Genomic DNA, 19,863 nt, shown 5'->3' with positions numbered 1-19,863 from the left:
ATAAGGCAGGCTTCAAAACCCAAAGCAAAGTCTAAGAAAATCTAAATGGAAAAAATTTCACGTTCAGATCCAACAGCGAAGGGTATATGGCACACCTCAAGGAGTTAGCTACTTGCTTCATGAATTTGTCAAAAGCGAATACTAATAATGTAGGCGATTTCACTAAACCTAGGGGGTAGTTCAGTAAGATTTAAGTTTATCAGAAGGGTGTGTGTTGCTTAACCATAACAAGCTTATGAATGTAAAGATGCTAATTACAACTTTTTATTTTGCTGTATTATTTAAAGTGTATTTTAGGGATAAATATTTTTCAATGTCTTGATGTATTTAAATTCAGATTATTTTATGGCATATTTTATAACTATTTATTTTAAAAGTAACATTTAGGGTGCATTTTTTTCCCCATTTTGTTTGTTCTTTATCTTACCTCATCAGAATATTTAAGATTTAACTCAACGTTCTCATGTTAAGTGGAGTGGCACTAGTTTTATTTTAAATCCCATCTGGATATAATGATTTGAGGCCTTGATTCCTATGTGTTCATGATGCACAATGACCTTGTCCCTTATCTCAGCAATAAGGGATTTGACCCTAAATCAGGGAGCTCTAAGCTGCGGTTATTAACACCATCTCTTCTTGTGGCTGAAGCTCCACACTTCAGTTCTCTTCTGTTGGGTCTCAACCACAGGGATGCTCCAAAAACACTCACATGCCACACAGATGTCCAAGGAGCCTGTACACTGGTCTGTTGAGAGTTCATGTTTATACTGTGCTGGTAATTATGCTTTTGTTTGTCACGTGAATCGATGCTTAGCTCAGAATAATTAGGTTTATAACCCATCTCCCTAGCAGCTCATAGAAAGCCCGGTCTAATGGTTTCGGATGAGAATTATAAGCAGAAACGCAGGTCAGAGAGCAGGCGGCCCTTTGTGACTTCTGTCCCACAGAGTGATCTCCTCACTAAAATCATTTGAGACTTATTGCTTATTGCCTGGGCAAGATGAGAGCTATCACAATTAACTTTTCTCATAAATATAAGCTCTTCCGTCGTTAGCGATAAGACAATAGGCAGTGAGAAGTTAGACACATAGCATGTTTCCTTCACAGAAATTAATTACATCCGAACATGCCAGTGGATTTATATGTTTACTTAGACTGGGAAATGATTTATACAGTTCTCAACTGTTCTATCTTCAGGTCCCCTTAGATACAGTAAATTAACCAGGTGCTCTCTAAGGAATATTCTCATGTCTTTTCACACACACATTTTCAACTTGGAGGTCAAAGAGAAATTCAAATAAATCTTAAAAGGAAAGTTAGTTTCTTGGAGCCAATTTCCTTCCGTTCTTGTCTCTCTAGTTATTCTCAGAAAACCTGGAGTCAAGAGCACGATGTGAAGGCATGTTATGGGAAAGAGTGTGGATTGCCCTTTATTGAGACTAAAAATATATGTCAGCTCCCTCTGTGATAACGAGATCTGGCATGTCACACTACGTTACACTTCCTCTGGCTGACCACTCAAGAGCACCTGAGCATGTGTGTCTATGGTCATACATTATTATATTAACCAATTTTGATCTAATACGTACTGAGCCATATGCACTTAATACTGCCACATCCTATATCAGAAACTCACTAAAATAGACTCAGTACACAACTGAAAAGGAGTTATTTTGCTCTGTGAAAAAGGGACTTGACCCATATTTATTGAAAATAAATGTTCTTTTTTAAAAAAGATATGTAAAATCATTTATATCCATTGCCCATTTGTAAACAGCAAAATTACTAGTTTGCTGGTATTTTTTTCCTATTATTGCTTTTTCACTCATTTTGCCAGGGCCACCAGGAAATGTTTAACAGCAATTTTCTTGACATTTGGTGTGATTTTATGTGTTTCTAAAGGCCTTCCCCCATCCTGGTTTATTTTTAAACTCAGAGATATTATACATCAGAGACACTGTAGTAGCCAAAAAATTGAATAATCCAATCAGAGGTGGTCTAAAGCAGGGATTTACATTAAGCTTCTGTCAGGTTGCAAATAAATCAGATTTGACTAATGATGTTTAAGAATAGCAACACGCATTTAGTCAGCTTGAAAGATAAAGTATCCCCAAATCAACCAACCACATAACCGATGTGACTACTCACTCACACCCTGGTGCTGGACAGAAGGCAGGCACCCCGACCATGCCAGCGAATGCATGTGCTCAATCAGACCAGGACGTGATCTCTGTGGTTCTTAACCAACCTGCCAGGTACTTGGGGTGAAAGTCATAGCATAATGCCATGGGAGGACTGACTGGGAATAAATCAGAAACCATGTGCCCTTGAGTAACAGGCCAGTTTCCAACCAACTGTAATTATTCGCCCTCTCTCTCTCAGCAAGTTCTCCAGGTGATGCTGAATCCAACTTTAAAAACATCTCAAAGAAGTTTTGGAGATTTCTGTTTCGATAGAGAGGGAGAGATTTGGTCTTATTCAATATTTATCAATTCTTTTTCATGGAGAGAACTTGCTGGATGCTTTTTTTTGCAATTTCTCAGTCAAGTATTTACTGCTTCTGTAAACTATTTCACTTAACTGAATTTATAGTGGATTGTTCCCACCATTTGGAATGTGCTAGTTTTGCATTAATCTATTTGTAAGTGGTTGTTTCCAACATTGCTCATGGTATCTGTTGGGCTTGTTGTACGGCCTTTGATATATCAAGTTTGTAAAACAGTTAGATGAACTGTTCTTTGAAATTTTATTTTTTTTAATTTTCTTATGGATATTATATTATAGAACTGAGAAACGTATTTATTTGGTTATCTAGTTTTTCTTTTGTTGTATTATGTCACTCCAGTTAAAATAAAACCATCTTGGTGAAACAATGAGGCAATTTCTTTGCATTTATTTGATTATATGTCACAGTACCTGAAAAAGTTTGCTGTTTATATAAAGATCATTTTAAGTAGCTAGAACAGATATCTCTAATTCCAAAAATTATCTATTCCACAGGAAGGAAGAACATCCTTCTCAGTCTATGTAAAGGACACTGAGCTATGTAGCCAAGTTGGAATCTTTCTCCCTAAGCACAATCCATGCTAGAAGCACAGAACTCGATGCTATAAGAGGTTTTAAAGAAAGCCAAATACAGATTATATAATGATTGATTTAGCCAAACAAACAGGGCTAAAGTTTTTAAATGTATAGAAAGTACACATGAGAAAAAAAATTGATATCAAAAATCCAGTTAGAGCTCACCCTCCCTTGACTTGAGAGAACTGAGTTCCACAAACTAACTGAAGATATTGACTGTTTTGAGCACTGTGCTCTGCTCTGGGACAAGTCACTCATATGCACTGTGACATAAAATGAAAATGTTAAGTCTGATTGATAGCTGATATAGATGTTGATAGAACAGCAAGCCAGTGTGTCTGTGTAAATAATAATACAGTGCCTGAGTGGTCAGGCAATACCTGTCTTATTGACAAGAATGCAGTGCTTTAGCTGAGCTATCTTTATAAAATGTAGAAGAAAAATGGTGGAACGTAAACCGTGGTTGCAACAGTGAAGTTTGGAATAGGAGGGAGCGAACAAACCACTGAAACGAAAGCAGTGGTTCCTCACCCAGAGACCCAGCAAGGCCAGACTCGGGGGCCCACAAAGGCTCTCAAATAGTCTGCAAACACGTTTTCACACATGCATTTGTGTGTTTTTCTGGGCTATGGGCCCACAGCTTTCATCAGAATTTCAATAAGTTCCATGAAGCCCTCCCCGGCCGCCACTCACATCCATACAAAGAACTTCTGTCACAGTGACACCCTCTGGGGAACAGTATGGGCTTTTTAATTTCTCTGTAGAAAAAAGCACTAATATTATAAACATATGCCTATGGAAATACCAGGAATTTAAAATTTTTTAATATATCTAAATAAGCTCAGTGACTTCTTTTCATTGAACATGATTCTTTATAAGAAAACATGCAAGAGATTAAGAAACCGTATTTATTTCTTCTTTGGTACAGCCAGAGAGGTTACCTCAAACCTTTAAAATAAATAATCTCATCAATAAAACTTACGAATGGCGGGATATTAAAATTCCTTCTTTGCTTTCACATAGAAGAGCTCAAAATATTAACAGGTTTGGGATACAGTACAGTTCAACAAAAATGCAGGCTGACTACGAAAACCAACACGTGATGTCGGGAAATCACTCCCTCTGCTTTCCTGAGAGGGCATGTGGATGAGGTTTAAGCACCGATTCTATTGGCTGGAGTGGGGTTTCCTCATCTCTAGTCTGCTGATCCTCTAACCGCTGAACAATAGTCTGAGGACAACATCTACATAAAAACGAAAGTAACTACTGCAGCTGAGGTAAACCAAACTGCTGTTTTGTTTATTGGCACAGAGGCCCATGATATATCACTTATATGTATAACACACCAAAGTTCAAGATCCTGGGAACAGGATTATACATTTATTTAAAGGGAGGGTTGTTTTGTTTTGTTTTTACTGATGACTCTGCTATCTCCCCTCGAAGGGAAAGGAAAGAGGATTTACCGAATAGCACCATTGTTCTAAATCTGATTGTCAAGTAGGACTTCTGTAATAATGGTGAAGGTGATGCACTGTCGTCTCTGCCTCAGCTTCCGGTGGTGTTTCTCCTCCAAGCTCCCTGGCCAGGCATGGTTTATGCAGACAGCCGGGCAGCACTAAGTCTTTCACTTACTGGGCCCTTTGCTGAATGCTCGCTGACCAGCCTGCATGGTGCAGGAGGACGGCTCGCAGAACCCAGGAGGGCCAGGAGGGCCCGGGGGGCCGGGCACACCAGGAATTCCTGCTACCCCTGGAGGGCCTCGCTCACCATCCCGGCCATTCCTCCCGTAGCTGGCAGGACCTGGGTCACCTGAAACACACAAAAGATTGCACATGTGAAATGATGGATGATGACTGATGATGATGATGATATAATTCCTTCACTGGACTTGGGTTTCTTAGAAATGAAGTGGAAGGAGACCTCAGCATCTCCAACCCACATTTCCCTCAGTAGAACTGAACTGTCCAATATGGTAGCCTCTAGCCACATGCGTCTATTGAGCACTGAAATGGGGCGAAGTCAAACTGTGATGAACTGTAAGTGGAAAACACACCTGGACTTTGAAGACTTTGTGTGAAAAAATTTTAAATATTTCTTTTTAATAATTTTTGCATTTATTACATGATGAAATAATATTTGGGGGACAGTGGGTTAAATATATTATTAAAATTAATTTCACTTGATTCTTTTGGCTTTTTTAATGTGGCTACTAGCAGATTTAAAATTATACACCCAACTCGCATTTGTGGCTCACATTATATTTCTTTCGAACAGCACTCCAGCAGCAGCATGCCCAGTTCTAATAGGTGATCACTTTCCAGACAGGAGGCAGTGTCACTCAGTGGTTAGAAGAACAGGTTTTTGGAGACAGACAGATGGCTCTAAGTTCTAGCTCTGCCGTTTACGAATAGGTGACACCAGCAAGTCACTAATCTCTCAGTTTCCTCATCTACAAGATGGGATGATGCCTTCCTTATAATTAAACTCTGTGCCTGAAAGCATCTGATAAACGGGGGCAATTGTTATAATGATGAGGAATTACTGATTAATGTCTTTAGGAGACTGTGCAATGCACCCTTCAAAGTTCCACCGTATTCTTCTCATCAGGGGTTGACCCCTCCATTGACCACGGCTTAAGTTCCCCAGGGGCATTTCTTCCTTTTGTCATGTTCACAGGTTGTTTGGCTCACCCAAGGGGCACATTCTCTGAGGCACGGCACCCCTTAACAAAGGGGAATTTCTGCTGAACACTGACCCCACCACACCAGCAGTGCTCCCATACTGTTACTGCACAGGTGGTGACAAGAAGTCAGTACAAAAAATCCCATGTGCCATGATAATGTGGTTTTATCGAGACCCTCATTCCGTCTCAGCCATCTTAACTTGGCCATTCAGCCAAAAAGGTGCCAGCCAAAGCCACATGTTCAATTACACGCTTGCTTAAGGTTAGTTCCTTTCCTTCCTTCACCATGGTTTTTAGTTTTCTTTTCCTAACTTAGTGGTGTTCTTACAGATGTCTTTTGTTGGTCTTATTACAGCGGTCTGGTCTTATTAGTGATCTTATTACATATACCTCACAGACTTTCAGAAGGAAGGTAGGTTAGAGATCCCATTTTACACATAACATCTCATTTTTCCCTTTATTATTATTTATTCCCAAAGAATAATTATCTCTGACTCTATCCATCTCAAGGCCACAGTGTAGATGAGCAGAGATACACGTAGTTTCCCTTCATTTATCCCATGAGCTTTCATTTGACTGTGTCAGATTGTGATGAAGCACGTGATTGTTTTCCTTTAAAGACAAGGCCCCTGAGGAAGCTTCTCCCTAACCCACAGCACCTGTAGATAAGGCTTGAGCAGAACTGCACCTTTAGCAGAGCCTATTCAGATCTCCTGACACTGGGGGCCATTAAAGGTTGATTTTTTAAGGTTTAAAAGATAGGCCCGATACAAACGCATATAAAACGTAAGTTCATGCACCTTATCAGCAGCAATGACACAAAATCAAATCAAGATTAGGAGGAGAAAGTGTCCAAAGGAGAGGCCACAAATCAAGTGACCACGGGAGCGAGGCGGTAATACAGAGCAGGTGGGCTAACTGTAGCCCACGGGCCCACTCCTGCTTCTGTAAATAGTTCTATTAGGACAGAGCTGAGGTTATTTGTTTATGTTGCCTACGGCTGCTTTTGCACAACAAGGGCAGAGCTGAGTAGCTGCAACCGACATCACATGGCCCTCAGAGCCAAAAAACCTGGCCCTGGGCTGGCCTGGTGGCACAGTGGTTAAGTGCACACACTCCACTTCAGTGGCCCGGGGTTCGCAGGTTCGGATCCCGGGCGTGCACCGACGCACCGCTTGTCAAGCCATGCTGTGGCAGCATCCCACATAAAGTAGAAGAAGATGGGCACAGATGCTAGCCCAGGGCCAATCTTCCTCAGCAAAAAGAGGAGGATTGGCAAGAGATGTTAGCTCAGGGCTGATCTTCCTCACGGGAAAAAAAAAAACAAAAAAAACCTGGTCCTTGACAGAAAAAGTTTGCTGACCCCTAATATAGTTAAAAAAAAAAAAAAATGGCCCTGGATTGAGACATTCCCTGCTGTCTTTATAGAAGGAAACTGATAGCACAGGAGCAGTGAAAATTGGCTACTGATAGTCCACATGGGCGTTAGGGAGACAGCAGGGAGGCCTGAGGCCTGTGGTGAGCTGTAGGGGGGACGCTGGCGACGGCGCTGCTCCAGCTCACAGCTGCCGTGAGGAATACGGCCCAGCACTACCAGAACCTCTGACGACTTCCAAGGGAAGCTAGGAAAATGAATTTTTAAATAAATCTGTCTCAATTTTTCAATGTTAGCAACTAATTCAAATTTCTATTTAACATTTGTAGAGCCAGTCTCCTGCCTAAAACCTTACATTTAAGGGAATTTATTCTCTAATAACAAACAATATTAAAAGTGGAAGGAAAGCTTTTTAGATGTTCATGTTTAGTTCCCCGTTTCTACGCATTCCCAGAGAGGTTTTGTCACGTGCTGCATTTATTCCAGATTCCTGCTCATCCTTTGAGGAAAGAGTTGGTGAAGCTATCCTGTCTCCCCTGATTTATTTTAGGAAAGCACATCTCGTCCACTCCCCCTTAGGAAACACAGCAGACTACCCTCTGGAGCTCCGGGTGCTGCCATCATCACCACCAACACTTACAAAACGCTCCCACTTTATCGTGCACGATGCCCTGTGCTCATTATTGATCTCGTTTTCCTCAAGGGTAAACTGAGAGTTAGGAAAGTTAAATAACTGTCCGTAGTCACACAGCTGACAGTGTTGGAGTCAGAAACCAGGGCCCTTCACTACTGTAACCTAACCTAGCTCCACACCCATTGATCTGCTAACTTTGCTGAGGGGTGTGGCCCTGTGTGTGTGTGTGTGTGTGTGTGTGTGTGTGTGTTGGTGTTTTTTGTTTAATTCTTTGGGCCTGAATTGACCAGGAAGTAGAAAGAGGCACAACAGCCAAGAGTTAGTATTGATTCTTGTAGACCTCTAACTATCATAAGAAACTAAAGACATTTTCCTGAGGTCTTGCCCTGCAGAAGTGGCCAGAGAGGCTTCACGTAACAGACCATCAGTTTCTGGGGAGCCCTGACCCTGGGCATTTACTCTCAAAGGTGCTCTCAAATTACTGTGTGGGAGCCTAATTTGGGGCAACACTATGTCACAGTCCAAGCCATTCCAGAAGTCGGGCAGCTGCATCAGCAAACACCTATAAACTACTTTCAACTCGGAAGAGGAGAAAGCACAGATCTGAAGTGCTCCCTTTCTGCTTTGTCTGCCTCACGGTGTGTGAGCCACACTAACTGCCTAATGACTACGGTTTTCTGCAACTTCAAGGACCTCTAAAAATATTATTGCCAAACATTTCATGATTTTTAAAAATGAATGTCTCTGTCATTCTCTGTGCGAACACTAGGGGGCAGTCATGTTACATCGAAGGAGGCCAATCCCTGCTGGGACATCCGGGAGGATCTAATAGCTGCTAAAGAATGCGAGTGACTGTGCATGCAGGCTTAAAAAAAAAGCTGCAAATAATTTTCAGCATTGTATAGGGTATGTGTTGGTTAATCCACGGGTTATGTAAAATCTTTGTATGTCCAGGGACTTTCTCCTATTTCTCGCCTTATGCTGAGCTGACGTGGGCGGTGTTTGACAAAGCATATGTGTTTCAGGAACTGGTGTAAAGAGGCTTGTTTATATAAGATCCCACAACCAAACAAAATAGCAGCAGCAATGGAAATAGGATAAATGACTACACTAAACTTCAAGCCTAAACTGAGGTGCCCTCTGTTTTGGGGGGGGTTTCCACTCAATATTCACAAACAAAGCTCACCTATATGCAGATTTTGCACACGACACCTGAATGGCCCAGGCATGACCCAGCACAAAGCCGGCTCTGCCCTCCCTGTCCAAGAAGGGAAGGGTTCATCTCAGCTCACAAGTCACTTTCCCGGTGGTCACACAGCTGATTCCTCATTTAACTTACTCCTTGCCTAGTGAGAGGAACTCAGGACCCACTATTAAATATTTTTCCTTAAAATCCTCAGAATGCCAAGGAACTGGTCCCAAATGGGCAAGTTCAGTGCCAGCAGCATAGAGAGTAACTCTTAATGAGACAACCCAACAAGGAACCACCAAAGTCAGATGGCAGGGTGGCGAGGACAAACAAATCATACTCTGGACAGCCCATCACTTTGTCCACTACAGGAACTTGGACGCAGGAAGCATGAATATTTGCCTTGATCACTTATTTCCTGAGAGACCATTGTCAGGGCCTGCGACCTTGTAAGTCTGTATTTCCTCAAGTATAAAAAGAGGAATGACAATCATGATAACAGTTAAATTTGCAGGATGTCTGCCACGTGCCAGGCACCAGTCTAAGTGTTTTACATGTACTAACACGCACACAGATCCTCCTAAATAACTAACTGCAGGGCAGGTGTGGTTAATGCCCCATTCTGCAGAGGAGAAATGGAAGCCCTGAGAGGTAGAGTAGCTGACAGTAAGAGGAGAACATCCCCACTCCCTGCAGACTGGCTCCAGAGCCCAGGCCCCTTCAACACCTGCTGGCCTACCCTGGCCGTGAGAAACCAACTCGACAACTTGTGCGTACATTTGAGACCACAGAGCACTTCAGCAGAATGACAGCCAGTGGAACAGTTCTAATAAGAACCTACGGCTTGTATTAGGCAACGCAGCATTACAACACCAAGAGGCCATGTAATACTTAACACCGAACAGACTGAGAGATATGGGGGGAGACAGGACTAAAACCGTCCAGGAAGAACAAAGGACTTCTGATAACTGATAAATAATGAAGGTATTAGTTACATTTTTTCAAATATATCAGATATGGAAGCACCAAGAAAAATGATCAAATGAACTTTCTTTCCATTCAGGAGAATTTAAGAGTCAAATCCAACAATAAAGACAACAAAGAAGGCTGCAGAATATTCTGTTCTGCAGGCTCTTTCTTCTAAGTAAGATGTATATTTATCTGGAAGGTTCCAGACAAGTTCTTGCACAGAGACCTACTGAAGGTTCCCCTGGACCCTAAAATCTTATTACTGTTATGTTTGCGAGAGACCAGAAATCACATTCCAAGCTCGACCAGGGAAATTAAAACTGGTCTGCCTCTCAGTGGATGATGGACCAGTGGAATGATTCACTGTGAACCAGGACTCTGCGTTTGTGATTTGGGGTAAAGTAAATGCTCTTGGAGGGAAGGTCTGAGGTGTCGGGGGTGGTGCGGACTGAGCATATTCCTGCTGATCCAGAGCAGGAGGAAAAAGCTTCGAGGGCTTAACCAGGGTCCAGCTTTGCCCTCAGCTCTCCTTCCTCCACCTCAAAAAGCAGAAGTGGATTTGTTATATTAATAATAGCATTAATAACCTACATTTCTTGGGCACCTACTACGGCCAGAAACTGTCCTGAGCACTTTACATGGATTGATTTTCTTTAATTCTTAGGATTATGCTATCAGGAAGACATATTATCACTATTTTATCAATGAGGAAACTGAGGCACAGAGCAATTAAGTGACTTGCCCCGTGTCATAAAGCTGGTGAGTGACAGAGTCAAGATTTGAGCCAGGACATCTGAACCGTGGGGTCCACACTCCAAACAGCCCACTTCCAGAGAACCAGTGTTAGGGCAGGAATGACAAGAGCTCTGGTTCAGGGATGTGACTGATTGGAGAAACTGTGAGCTGAGCATGTTCACAGCGTAGACAGGAGCCTGCGAGCTCACCCCCAGCTGGTGCCTGAGCGAGCGTGATAAACACACACCCTGCAAGCCCGTGTGCCAAAGCACTCAGAAAACCCCGTGCTTTGGAAAGTTAGTCTAAATTTTTTACAAATAATCTGGAGCTCAGATTTTTCACTAAATAACATCAAATATCCTCTCGATTAAAATGTAACTAGAGGACAGAAAAAGAAAGACCAGACTTCAGAGCGGTACCAGGAAGGCAGAAAGGAGAGGGGACAGGGCAGGCTTTAGGAGGCCTGAGAAAGGGAACCTATAACATTTTTAACAAATCAGATTAAAGTTTTAAATCCAAGATCAGCTATGACAAATTTAACTTTCATAATTTTTAGTTTTCATAAGGGAGAAAAGATGAGGGCGAGGTAGAGCTGCCTGCCAATGGTGAGCTCGTCCTACCTTACCATTGTGCCTGTACACGGATGTCTGACATCCTAAAAGCAAATCAGCAAATCTCCTCCAGCAAAGCCATGGCCAGGGGCACCGTCACCCTCAGTCACGCGCAGCACCTCTGAGGGCTGACTGCACGTGGGGAGAAACGCCCCCTAGCGGCAGCCCGGGACACTGCACGTGGGGAGTAACGCGCCCCTCGTGGCAGCCTGGGACCCTGCACGTGGGGAATAACGTGCCCCTAGTGGCAGCCCGGGACACTGCAGGCAAGGGACTAGTCTTCCTCCATCTTCCCATTTTTAACCTTAAAATGTGGTTTATCAACAGATTTTTTTAAAGTAAGAGTCACCAGAAACCGTAATAAATTTTTGATAAGTGAAAATGTTGCCCATAGTGCACATTGCTGGTCCAAGAACTAAGTGATTTGTCAACAAAATGGGAGAAGGAGAAATTGTAAGGCTAGCCTATAAATATATAGATAATTAAGTAAATTGTAATGATGATATTGTATCAGCTTTAAAACCTCCTATTGCTACCATTGATAAAGGAGAAAAGTACTCAGTAAGATCTATTTCCTTTTTCTCTTTTCTAAACATCCATCAATGACTCCAGACTTTATCATATACTAAAATCTTCTCTTGGCCCTATTTAGCTCCAACAGATTTTCTTTCCTTTTCCAATAATAAAAGCTTCCTTTTCCAATGACAAAAATTTATCAGTTTGTGAAAACATCTTGACAGGCCCATGGATCACAGTTTTAGAAAGGCAGTGTTTGAGCTATCTCCAAATGTACTCATATTTTAAAAACAATATTTAATGAGAAAGCAATCCCCAGGAGCAATGAAATGGATAATTAGAAAGCAATGATGTTTGGCGCTGCACTTATAGCCATGATTGAATATGTACGCCTCTGGCAGAACTAAAAAATGATCATTTCTTTTTCTAAATTTCCCTAAACCAAGTTTTCCAAATTCACTGGGAAGAGCGTACACCCTTTCTCTGCACAACCCTTCTCCACCTCACTCTCCAGCCACTGCCTCAGCAGCTCTAAGAGGAGTTTTCTGGGAGGCTGCACATCTTTCATGCTCTAAGCTGACCTGGCTGTCGGCCCTGCCTGCTGCTTCTGTGGCTGGGCTGTAAGTTATTTCCCAGTAGAGAGTCTGTTGCAGCCTGACTCTGGCGACAGAGGACCAGTGTGTGCAGAGAGAACAGAGGCCCAGTGAGAGAACGCAGGCTCTCCACACACAGGCTACTTTGTCACCTCAGCCGACGCAGCTGTGGTTTGTGGCTTGTGTGTGTCTCCGTGTGGCTGAGTAGGAATGTTCAGGTTTATTTTTTTTGGATATGGGCTTCTGGAGGGTCAGGATGTCTGAAACAGGAGCTTTTAAAATAAAATTTCAGTTACTCCCTGTGCAACTTGAATAGTTTGAAAACTTGGATTAATTTTCCTGTTATTCTGACTTTTTATTCAAAACAAATAAACAGGAAACTATCAACTGGGCTAGAAATGGATAGGACCCCATTCCTTCAGATTTTATAACAAGTGCACTGTGGCTGGACCTTGCACAATTTTTTGAAAGCATCTATTTATTCAAGAAATTAATATTTCAAGTCCTGACACATTTTATCACAAAGAATTCAGATATGATTTACAGATCATTTAACTCTTCATTAAAGTTGGTCTTGAAAAATCAATGCTAGCCATACTGAGTCTCACTTGATACGCCTCAGTAATCAAAGAGCAAGTCTTTCAACGTTATCCATTCAGACTAGCCACTTGCTCCCACCTCCTCCACCTCCTCCTGCAAATACACCACACACTCACCTGGGAGACCTGTAGCTCCGGGCAAACCTTTGGGACCTCTTCCTGGAGGGCCACGTTCCCCCCTTTCTCCCAAGTCACCTGCATTTCAGTAGAGAAAGGTTATTTTCTATATTATATAAAAATAAAGTTATCTATTTTATAAACTTTAAGCAAAGCCAACATTCAGAAACCAAAAGGTCAGGAAGTTGCCACAAACCAGATTGTAGTAAGCACGAAGCAAGGCAAAAATCAAGTTAATTATATTAACAGATCTAAGGGGAGAAAAATCAAATGATCATATCCATAGATGCTGAAAAGACATTTGAAAGAACTGAAAATGCATTCCTGATACACATTCAATAAAATAAGAATCAATGACTACCTCCTTAACATGAAAAAACACACTATCTCAACCCAAAAGCTAGCATAATGCTTAGTGGGAAACACAAGAAGCAGTGACACTATGGTCAGAACATTATGGAGGTGCCCCTTTTATCGCTATTCTTTATCATTTGGTTTGAGGAATTAAAAGCATCGCTATTTTCAAGTGATAAGAGTACATTTCTTAAACCCTAGAAAATCAACTCAAAATCTACTACAAACAGCAAGAGAATTCAGTAAAATAGCAAGATATGAAATTAACATTTGGAAATCAATAATTTTCATGTATGAAAACAACCAGTAATAAGATGCAGTGAAAAAGATCTCATTTATAATAGCAATTAAAATATTAAATAGCTAGGAATAAATTTAATCAGAAATATGCAAATCCAAGGTGAAAAAAAATTTAATATTTCTAAAGGATACAAAAAGACTTGAAAAATGTTCTTAGATGGAACATCATCATAAAAAGTTGTTAGCTCTCCCTAAGCTGAATTTTCATCATGATCCCAATAAAAATTTTTTTAACCAAAGAGGTGATTCTGAAGCTTGTATAGAAAAATACAAGAATAGCCATAAAAACTCCAAAAAAGAGCAACGTGAGAGGAATTAATCCTACCAGTATTACCAGTATTAAACCAATGAAAATGTTGTGGTACTGGGACATGAATGGACAGACCAGTAAAACAGCATAGAAAGTCCAAAAACAGGCTCAATACATATGGGAATTTGGTTTATAATAAAGGTGGCATCTTAAAGTGGGGAAAAGTTGAATAAGTCAATAAATAGTGTTGGAAAAAGTGAGTAGCCAACTGGAAAAAAAGCTGGATCTATTCCTCACACCATAAACCAGGATGAATTACAAATGGATCAAATATTTAAATGAAATTTAAGAATCAGAAGAAAACAAGGGAAAATTATTTTATAACCTCACATTTGAGTTGGCCTTTCTAGTATGATTCAAAATATGAAGAGTCCCTAAAGTCAATATAAAAAGGCCAACAACACAATGAAAAATAAGCAGAATACATGAGCAAGAAAGTCACTAGAGGGAAATAAAAATGGCTCTCCTGACTTCACTCTCAAAACAAAATTAATGTAAATTAAGAATAATAGGAGCCAGCCCCGATGGCCTAGTAGTTCAAGTTCAGTGTTCCCACTTTGGTGGCCCAGGTTCAGTTCCCAGATGCAGAACCACACTACCCATCTGTCAGTTGCCATGCTGTGGCAGCGGCTCACATAAAAGAACTAGAAGAACTTACAACTAGAATATACAACTATGCACTGGGGCTTTGGGAAGTTAAAAAAAAAAAGAAGAAGATTGGCAACAGATGTTAGCTCAGGGCAACTCTTCCCCAGAAAAAAAAAAAAAAAAGAATAATAGGATGCTATTTTAAGCTAGAAGATCAGCAAAAATTCCTGATCAGAGTTTAATTAAACATATGCTAGCAAGTCTGTGGAAAAATACACTATTATACATTACTGATAAGACTGTCAATTGGTACAGTCTCTTGGAGGGTAATTAGACAATATCTATCAAAATTACAAATGGAAGTACCATTTTACCTACCAATTCTACTTCTAGGAATTTATCCTAGAGATATAGAGCTTATGTTGATATTTATACAAGAATGAAATGTATACAGTGTTTTAACTGCAGCCTTGCTGTAATAGCAGAAGATTGGAAACAATCTAAATGTCCATTAAAGGGTTAAATACATTATGGTACAGCTACAGAATGAAATACTATGCAGCTGTGAAGAAGAACCAGGAATCTCTTTGAAATGATCTCCAAGACATATTGTTAAGTGAAAAAAGCAAGGTCCAGATCACTTACTAAAGGACAATATGATTTAGGTTTTTAAAGGATGTAGGGAAAATATATATTCATATATTCCTGTACATCATCGCTAGTAAGGATATGTAAGAAATTAACAATAGTAGTTACCTAATGGGAAGAATAAAGGAAACTAGGCAGATGGGAGACAGCGGTGGGAGAGAAACTCTTCCTTAAATATCTTTTTATACATTTTTAAATTCTCGAACAATGTAAATTTAGTATTACCAAAAATAAATTAACGAATTTTCAAAATTTAAAGTGTGCTGTCAAAAGTGCCTACATTTCACTAGTGACTCATAATTTATAGGGAACATGCTTTGGATTGCAACAAACCATGTGAATTTGCAAGACAGTTGACTGAACTTGGGGATTCAGCAGCCACAGAACAAAGTTGCATTAATTATCCCGGCCCCTGCAGAGACCAAACCCAGGAACTTGGCCTCATTAACCAAGTACCCTCATGCCTTAGTTAACCGCTCAGAGTAGAAGGCTTTATTCTTCTATCCCATTAGTACTGTATTATATTATTATCCTATTACACTTTTAGACAGCGCCGTGATTTTGCAACAAATTCTATACATAATCATTTTTTCCAAACATCTGTATCAGCCCAATCTCATTTAATATTGAGTCGAATTTGTTATAATTAAAAAACAAGGTATGTACATAACAAAAATATGAAGAATATCTGTAGAACTGTCTGCACATTAGCCAAATATTCAGAAATCTCTAACTATGAAGTGAATGTTTAAATAGTCACCATACTTTGATTTTAGCTGTGAACGTCCTTGTATGAATATTTTTATGATGAATCAACTCCATTTTCCAAACAATTTAAGTTTCTATAAATACTGTAAAGCGTACAGGGCTCAGCGTGAACTCACATTCACATAAGCTGGTTTCTTTACACTCATCTTCAATATGGCCTTACCGTAATAGGAAGATAGGACAATTAGCATTTTCAAAACTAAGAGCTTAAGCACTCCTGTTAACTTAGCAATTTAAATGTCATATCACTGCAATTCTGGAGGCTGGCAACGAGAGAGAATCTTTAAACGTGCCATATTTTCTGAAGCTATGAAGATCATAAATTGAAATGCAACTTGCACACTAACGGTGAAAGTTAAACACACTGCAGCGTGAAGCCACACCAACTTGAAAATGTCGCCTGCAAGGAATAAGAGCGCTGTCTTAGTTGTCACACTGTCCTTGGTTATCGGTCCTAGAGAAACACATTTCAGACGGGCTCCAAGACGGAGCCGCAGGCTGCTCCACAGCGGACCGTGCGTGCAGCCCGGTGCTCTGTATCACCAGGGTTAATCCACTCTTCCAACTCTGGTCATGTCTTCTTTCGAGAGGTACGAAAACCAGCTCAAGGAACTCAAGGTCCACCTTTGTGGACACATAAATACAAAACACACATAAGGCACATACACATAAAGAGTCACAAAATACACAGAGAGAGCTTGTAAAACGAGCTTTAGATGAGGTATGAAGGGAAATATGCAGTTTGAGTAGAAAAAGCTCATTATGAACAAAGTAGCTAAAACTAAAGAAATTCTCATTGCTCCATAATAGCTGTTTATTTCATTTATTTGAAAGCTATAATCAATGCTCCATCTCCCTGTGAGCAGATTAATATTTAAAAAGGTGTTGGTCGCAGTTATGACGTGTACTTTCTCAAGCCTTCATTTATATATTGATACGTCTGTTTGACTCACACTAAAATATCTAAAAAAAATATACAGCCTTACTCAAAAGGACTTCAAATAATCCAAACCCTGAATATTTAAAAACAGTATTTATGACATGAGGGACTAACTTAACACTAAGCAAAGAGAACATCAGGCCAGTTAGATGCTTCTCACGTTTCTGCCTGAGTGAACACAAAATGGACACGCGGCATGGGCCTTGGCCCGAACACATCTGTGTAATATTGCATAAAACATGTAGATGAAAAACAAAAACATTATAAATGTGACTTAAGCCTTGAGTATGATTTAGGTGTATTTCTACTAGCTCCTACTGAAAATGTTCTCGTGTGTATTTCAGCGTAATTTTTCAGGAGGAAAACAGTGATTTGATTAAGACACTTCCTGAACTGTTAAAAGATTTAGTAAAACTTATTTGTTTGTTATTTACGTAGCAATTTCTCTGGAAAAAGACTTTCAAGTGACTATATGACAGATCCTTCTTTAATAGGCATGAAAAAATGCGACTGGGGACAACATAACACATTCCTTCTCTAATTGGCTGAATGTTTAAGTTTCAAATGGTGGGGTGTTTATCCTCAGGGAAAATTTGATCTGAAACCTTTAGAAAGTAGAACTCGATGTTTTCTATTAAATACCACTGTTAATGCGTGTGGTAGGATGACAAAGGTGAGTCCAGTACCTAGAATCGGGCATTTCCAAACGTGTGACAATGTTGATTGGTAAAGAAAATCTGATCACTCCTTCTGCCCACACCCTGAATTTTAAGAGGTAAAACTGAGAGAAGATGCTGCTTTAAAGGAACCCCATGACAAGAGAGGGATGGAGGAGGGTGGGAGAAAAAGTCCTTTAGAAAAAAGAAAAGGACTTTATCACTTCTAGATTATAGACTATGCCATAAATACTGTAGAAAATTAGGGGAAGTCCCTTATAAGATCAAACTGTCCTGATGAATGAACTCACTGCTAGAGACATTGTCCGGGTTCCAAATATAGAAATATATTTTTCTTCCCTTCAAAATAAGGTTCATCTGCTAGAGCCAATGACCCCACCAGCCCCACCCAGTCCCACCAGCCACAATTCAATCGGCAAGAACTTCCCAGAATGTCCCCCGAACACTTCACCTTGTTTCCAGTGGTTCTCAGCCCTGGGCGCACAGTAAAGTCACCTGGGGAATATTTTTAAATCCTGACATTCAGACCAGTTAAGTCAGAATCTCTGGGAAGGAGACTCGGCCATGGAGAGTTTTTAAAGCCCCTCAGGAGATTCCCGAGGGCAGCCCTGGCTGAGAAAACGCGGCCGTAGGCAGACTCTCCTGGCACAGCAAGTAGACCGAGACATTTCCGTTTCTTAGAGAGTAAAACGGGACTTCAGGAGAGCTCACTTACTAATTCAAAGCTAAGCTCTGCCCCAAATACGGGGACTTCCTTTTAGCCAAAGAAAATAGAGCTGTGGTTTCCACAGCCCGTGCAAGATGTTCCTTTCCAGTGGGAACGGGTGAGTGTCTACACCAGTGCATGAGCCGCGTCAGACCACAGACTGCTGGGCCCACCTCCAGGGTTTCCCATCCAGTGGGTCTGGGGGGCTGGAGTCTCTGCATGGTCCCTGACGGTGCGGATGCCCCAGGGCCCACTCTTTAGGAACCACTGCTCTAGAGTGAGCTCACAAAAGGCTGAGGAGTCACCCGTGGGCTGAGGCACAACAATCCGCCCTAGGCAGGCGAGTGTCTGAGACACGGTTTACAGAGCGAATGGTAACTAATGAGAGAGCACGCCCCGACCAGACGAGTTCCTGAACCAGCAGCTAAAAGCAGGACAGAGAGGAACAGCCGTGTGATTCTTTCAGAGAAAATATCCAGTTTTCCTTAAGATGAACTCTGACCTCTTCCCGTATTTGATTTTGTCCAGCTATGAAAACTTTGAAATGGTGCCAGGCTCACAAGAGGCCCCAATTAGGGCTCATTTTTTAACATGCAGCTCTGCACATGCCAAAAAAAAAAAATAATCAAATGTAATTAACAAAATTGTTCCAGTTGAGGGTGTAGTCGGCCAAGTGCATCAGCAATTCATTTACAGATCCAGAAAGGCAGCTCGTCTGCCCTCTGACCAGTCACACCACAATGTTTATCCCTAATTGGAGCTCCACTGCTGAGAAAATAAAAGTCCCTCTCTTGTTGGTGATGCCACGTCTTTCTGAAGTTCCCCGGAGAGCTGTCAGTCACACATCAGGACACACTCAGTCCTCTCTAGAAATGACCCAGGGCACACACTGACATACTGGCTCACCCCAACTATCGAACACCATCTGCGGCAGCCAGTCCCTCTGCAAGTCCTGCTGAATACCTAACCCACGCACAACCCTATTTTTCTGCAAAATACTGAAGCAAAGGCTGAATATGCTTTAAAGAAAAGAGGAAGAAACAAACTCTCACACACTTTCTCACAGGTTAAAGAAGGAAGAAAGTTAGATTGTATCTCAGAGGCAGAAAAAAAGCCCATCAAAACTAAACATCCAGTGTCACTTTTTAAAGGAAGAGGGAGGCAGCTTCAACACATGATGTAATTTTTATGTCCTGCTAAGAAACCTTGTCAGTTTAAGTAACAGATACAAACATTCTAAGCCTGGTTGCCATCCTAGCACAGCCCTACAATGATTTTGGGGTATAAAAAAAAAAAAAAAATAGCTGAATGATCCTTTACCAGATCCTGTAAAGTTTATTTTGAACTGTGATTGAGAGAGAGTGTAACTGAAAAAGATCGGCACTAGAAGTCAAGGGACCTTAATTCCAGCATTTGGTCTACTGTGGTCTTACCGCAAGGTCAAGAGAATACCCTACAACAGTTCTCTCA

The 19,863-nt window shown here is 41.0% G+C and overlaps 1 protein-coding gene across 1 annotated transcript in view; it reads right to left on the bottom strand.

The window, feature by feature from the left end:
- Nucleotides 1-3,883: 3,883 nt before the first annotated feature.
- Nucleotides 3,884-19,863, bottom strand: part of COL9A1 (collagen type IX alpha 1 chain) — a 63,243-nt gene continuing 47,263 nt past the window's right edge. The window contains exons 31-32 of the mRNA XM_058554073.1: nucleotides 13,103-13,180; nucleotides 3,884-4,890 (exon numbers count right to left, since the gene is read on the bottom strand). Coding sequence (XP_058410056.1) covers nucleotides 4,706-4,890; nucleotides 13,103-13,180 — 263 coding nt within the window. The 3' untranslated portion in view covers nucleotides 3,884-4,705. The remainder of the gene's footprint in view (nucleotides 4,891-13,102; nucleotides 13,181-19,863) is intronic.

This window comes from Diceros bicornis, chromosome 14 (genome assembly GCF_020826845.1).
Source record: "Diceros bicornis minor isolate mBicDic1 chromosome 14, mDicBic1.mat.cur, whole genome shotgun sequence".
Classification (NCBI taxonomy): domain Eukaryota; kingdom Metazoa; phylum Chordata; class Mammalia; order Perissodactyla; family Rhinocerotidae; genus Diceros; species Diceros bicornis.
This window is presented reverse-complemented; position numbering and strand designations above follow the sequence as displayed.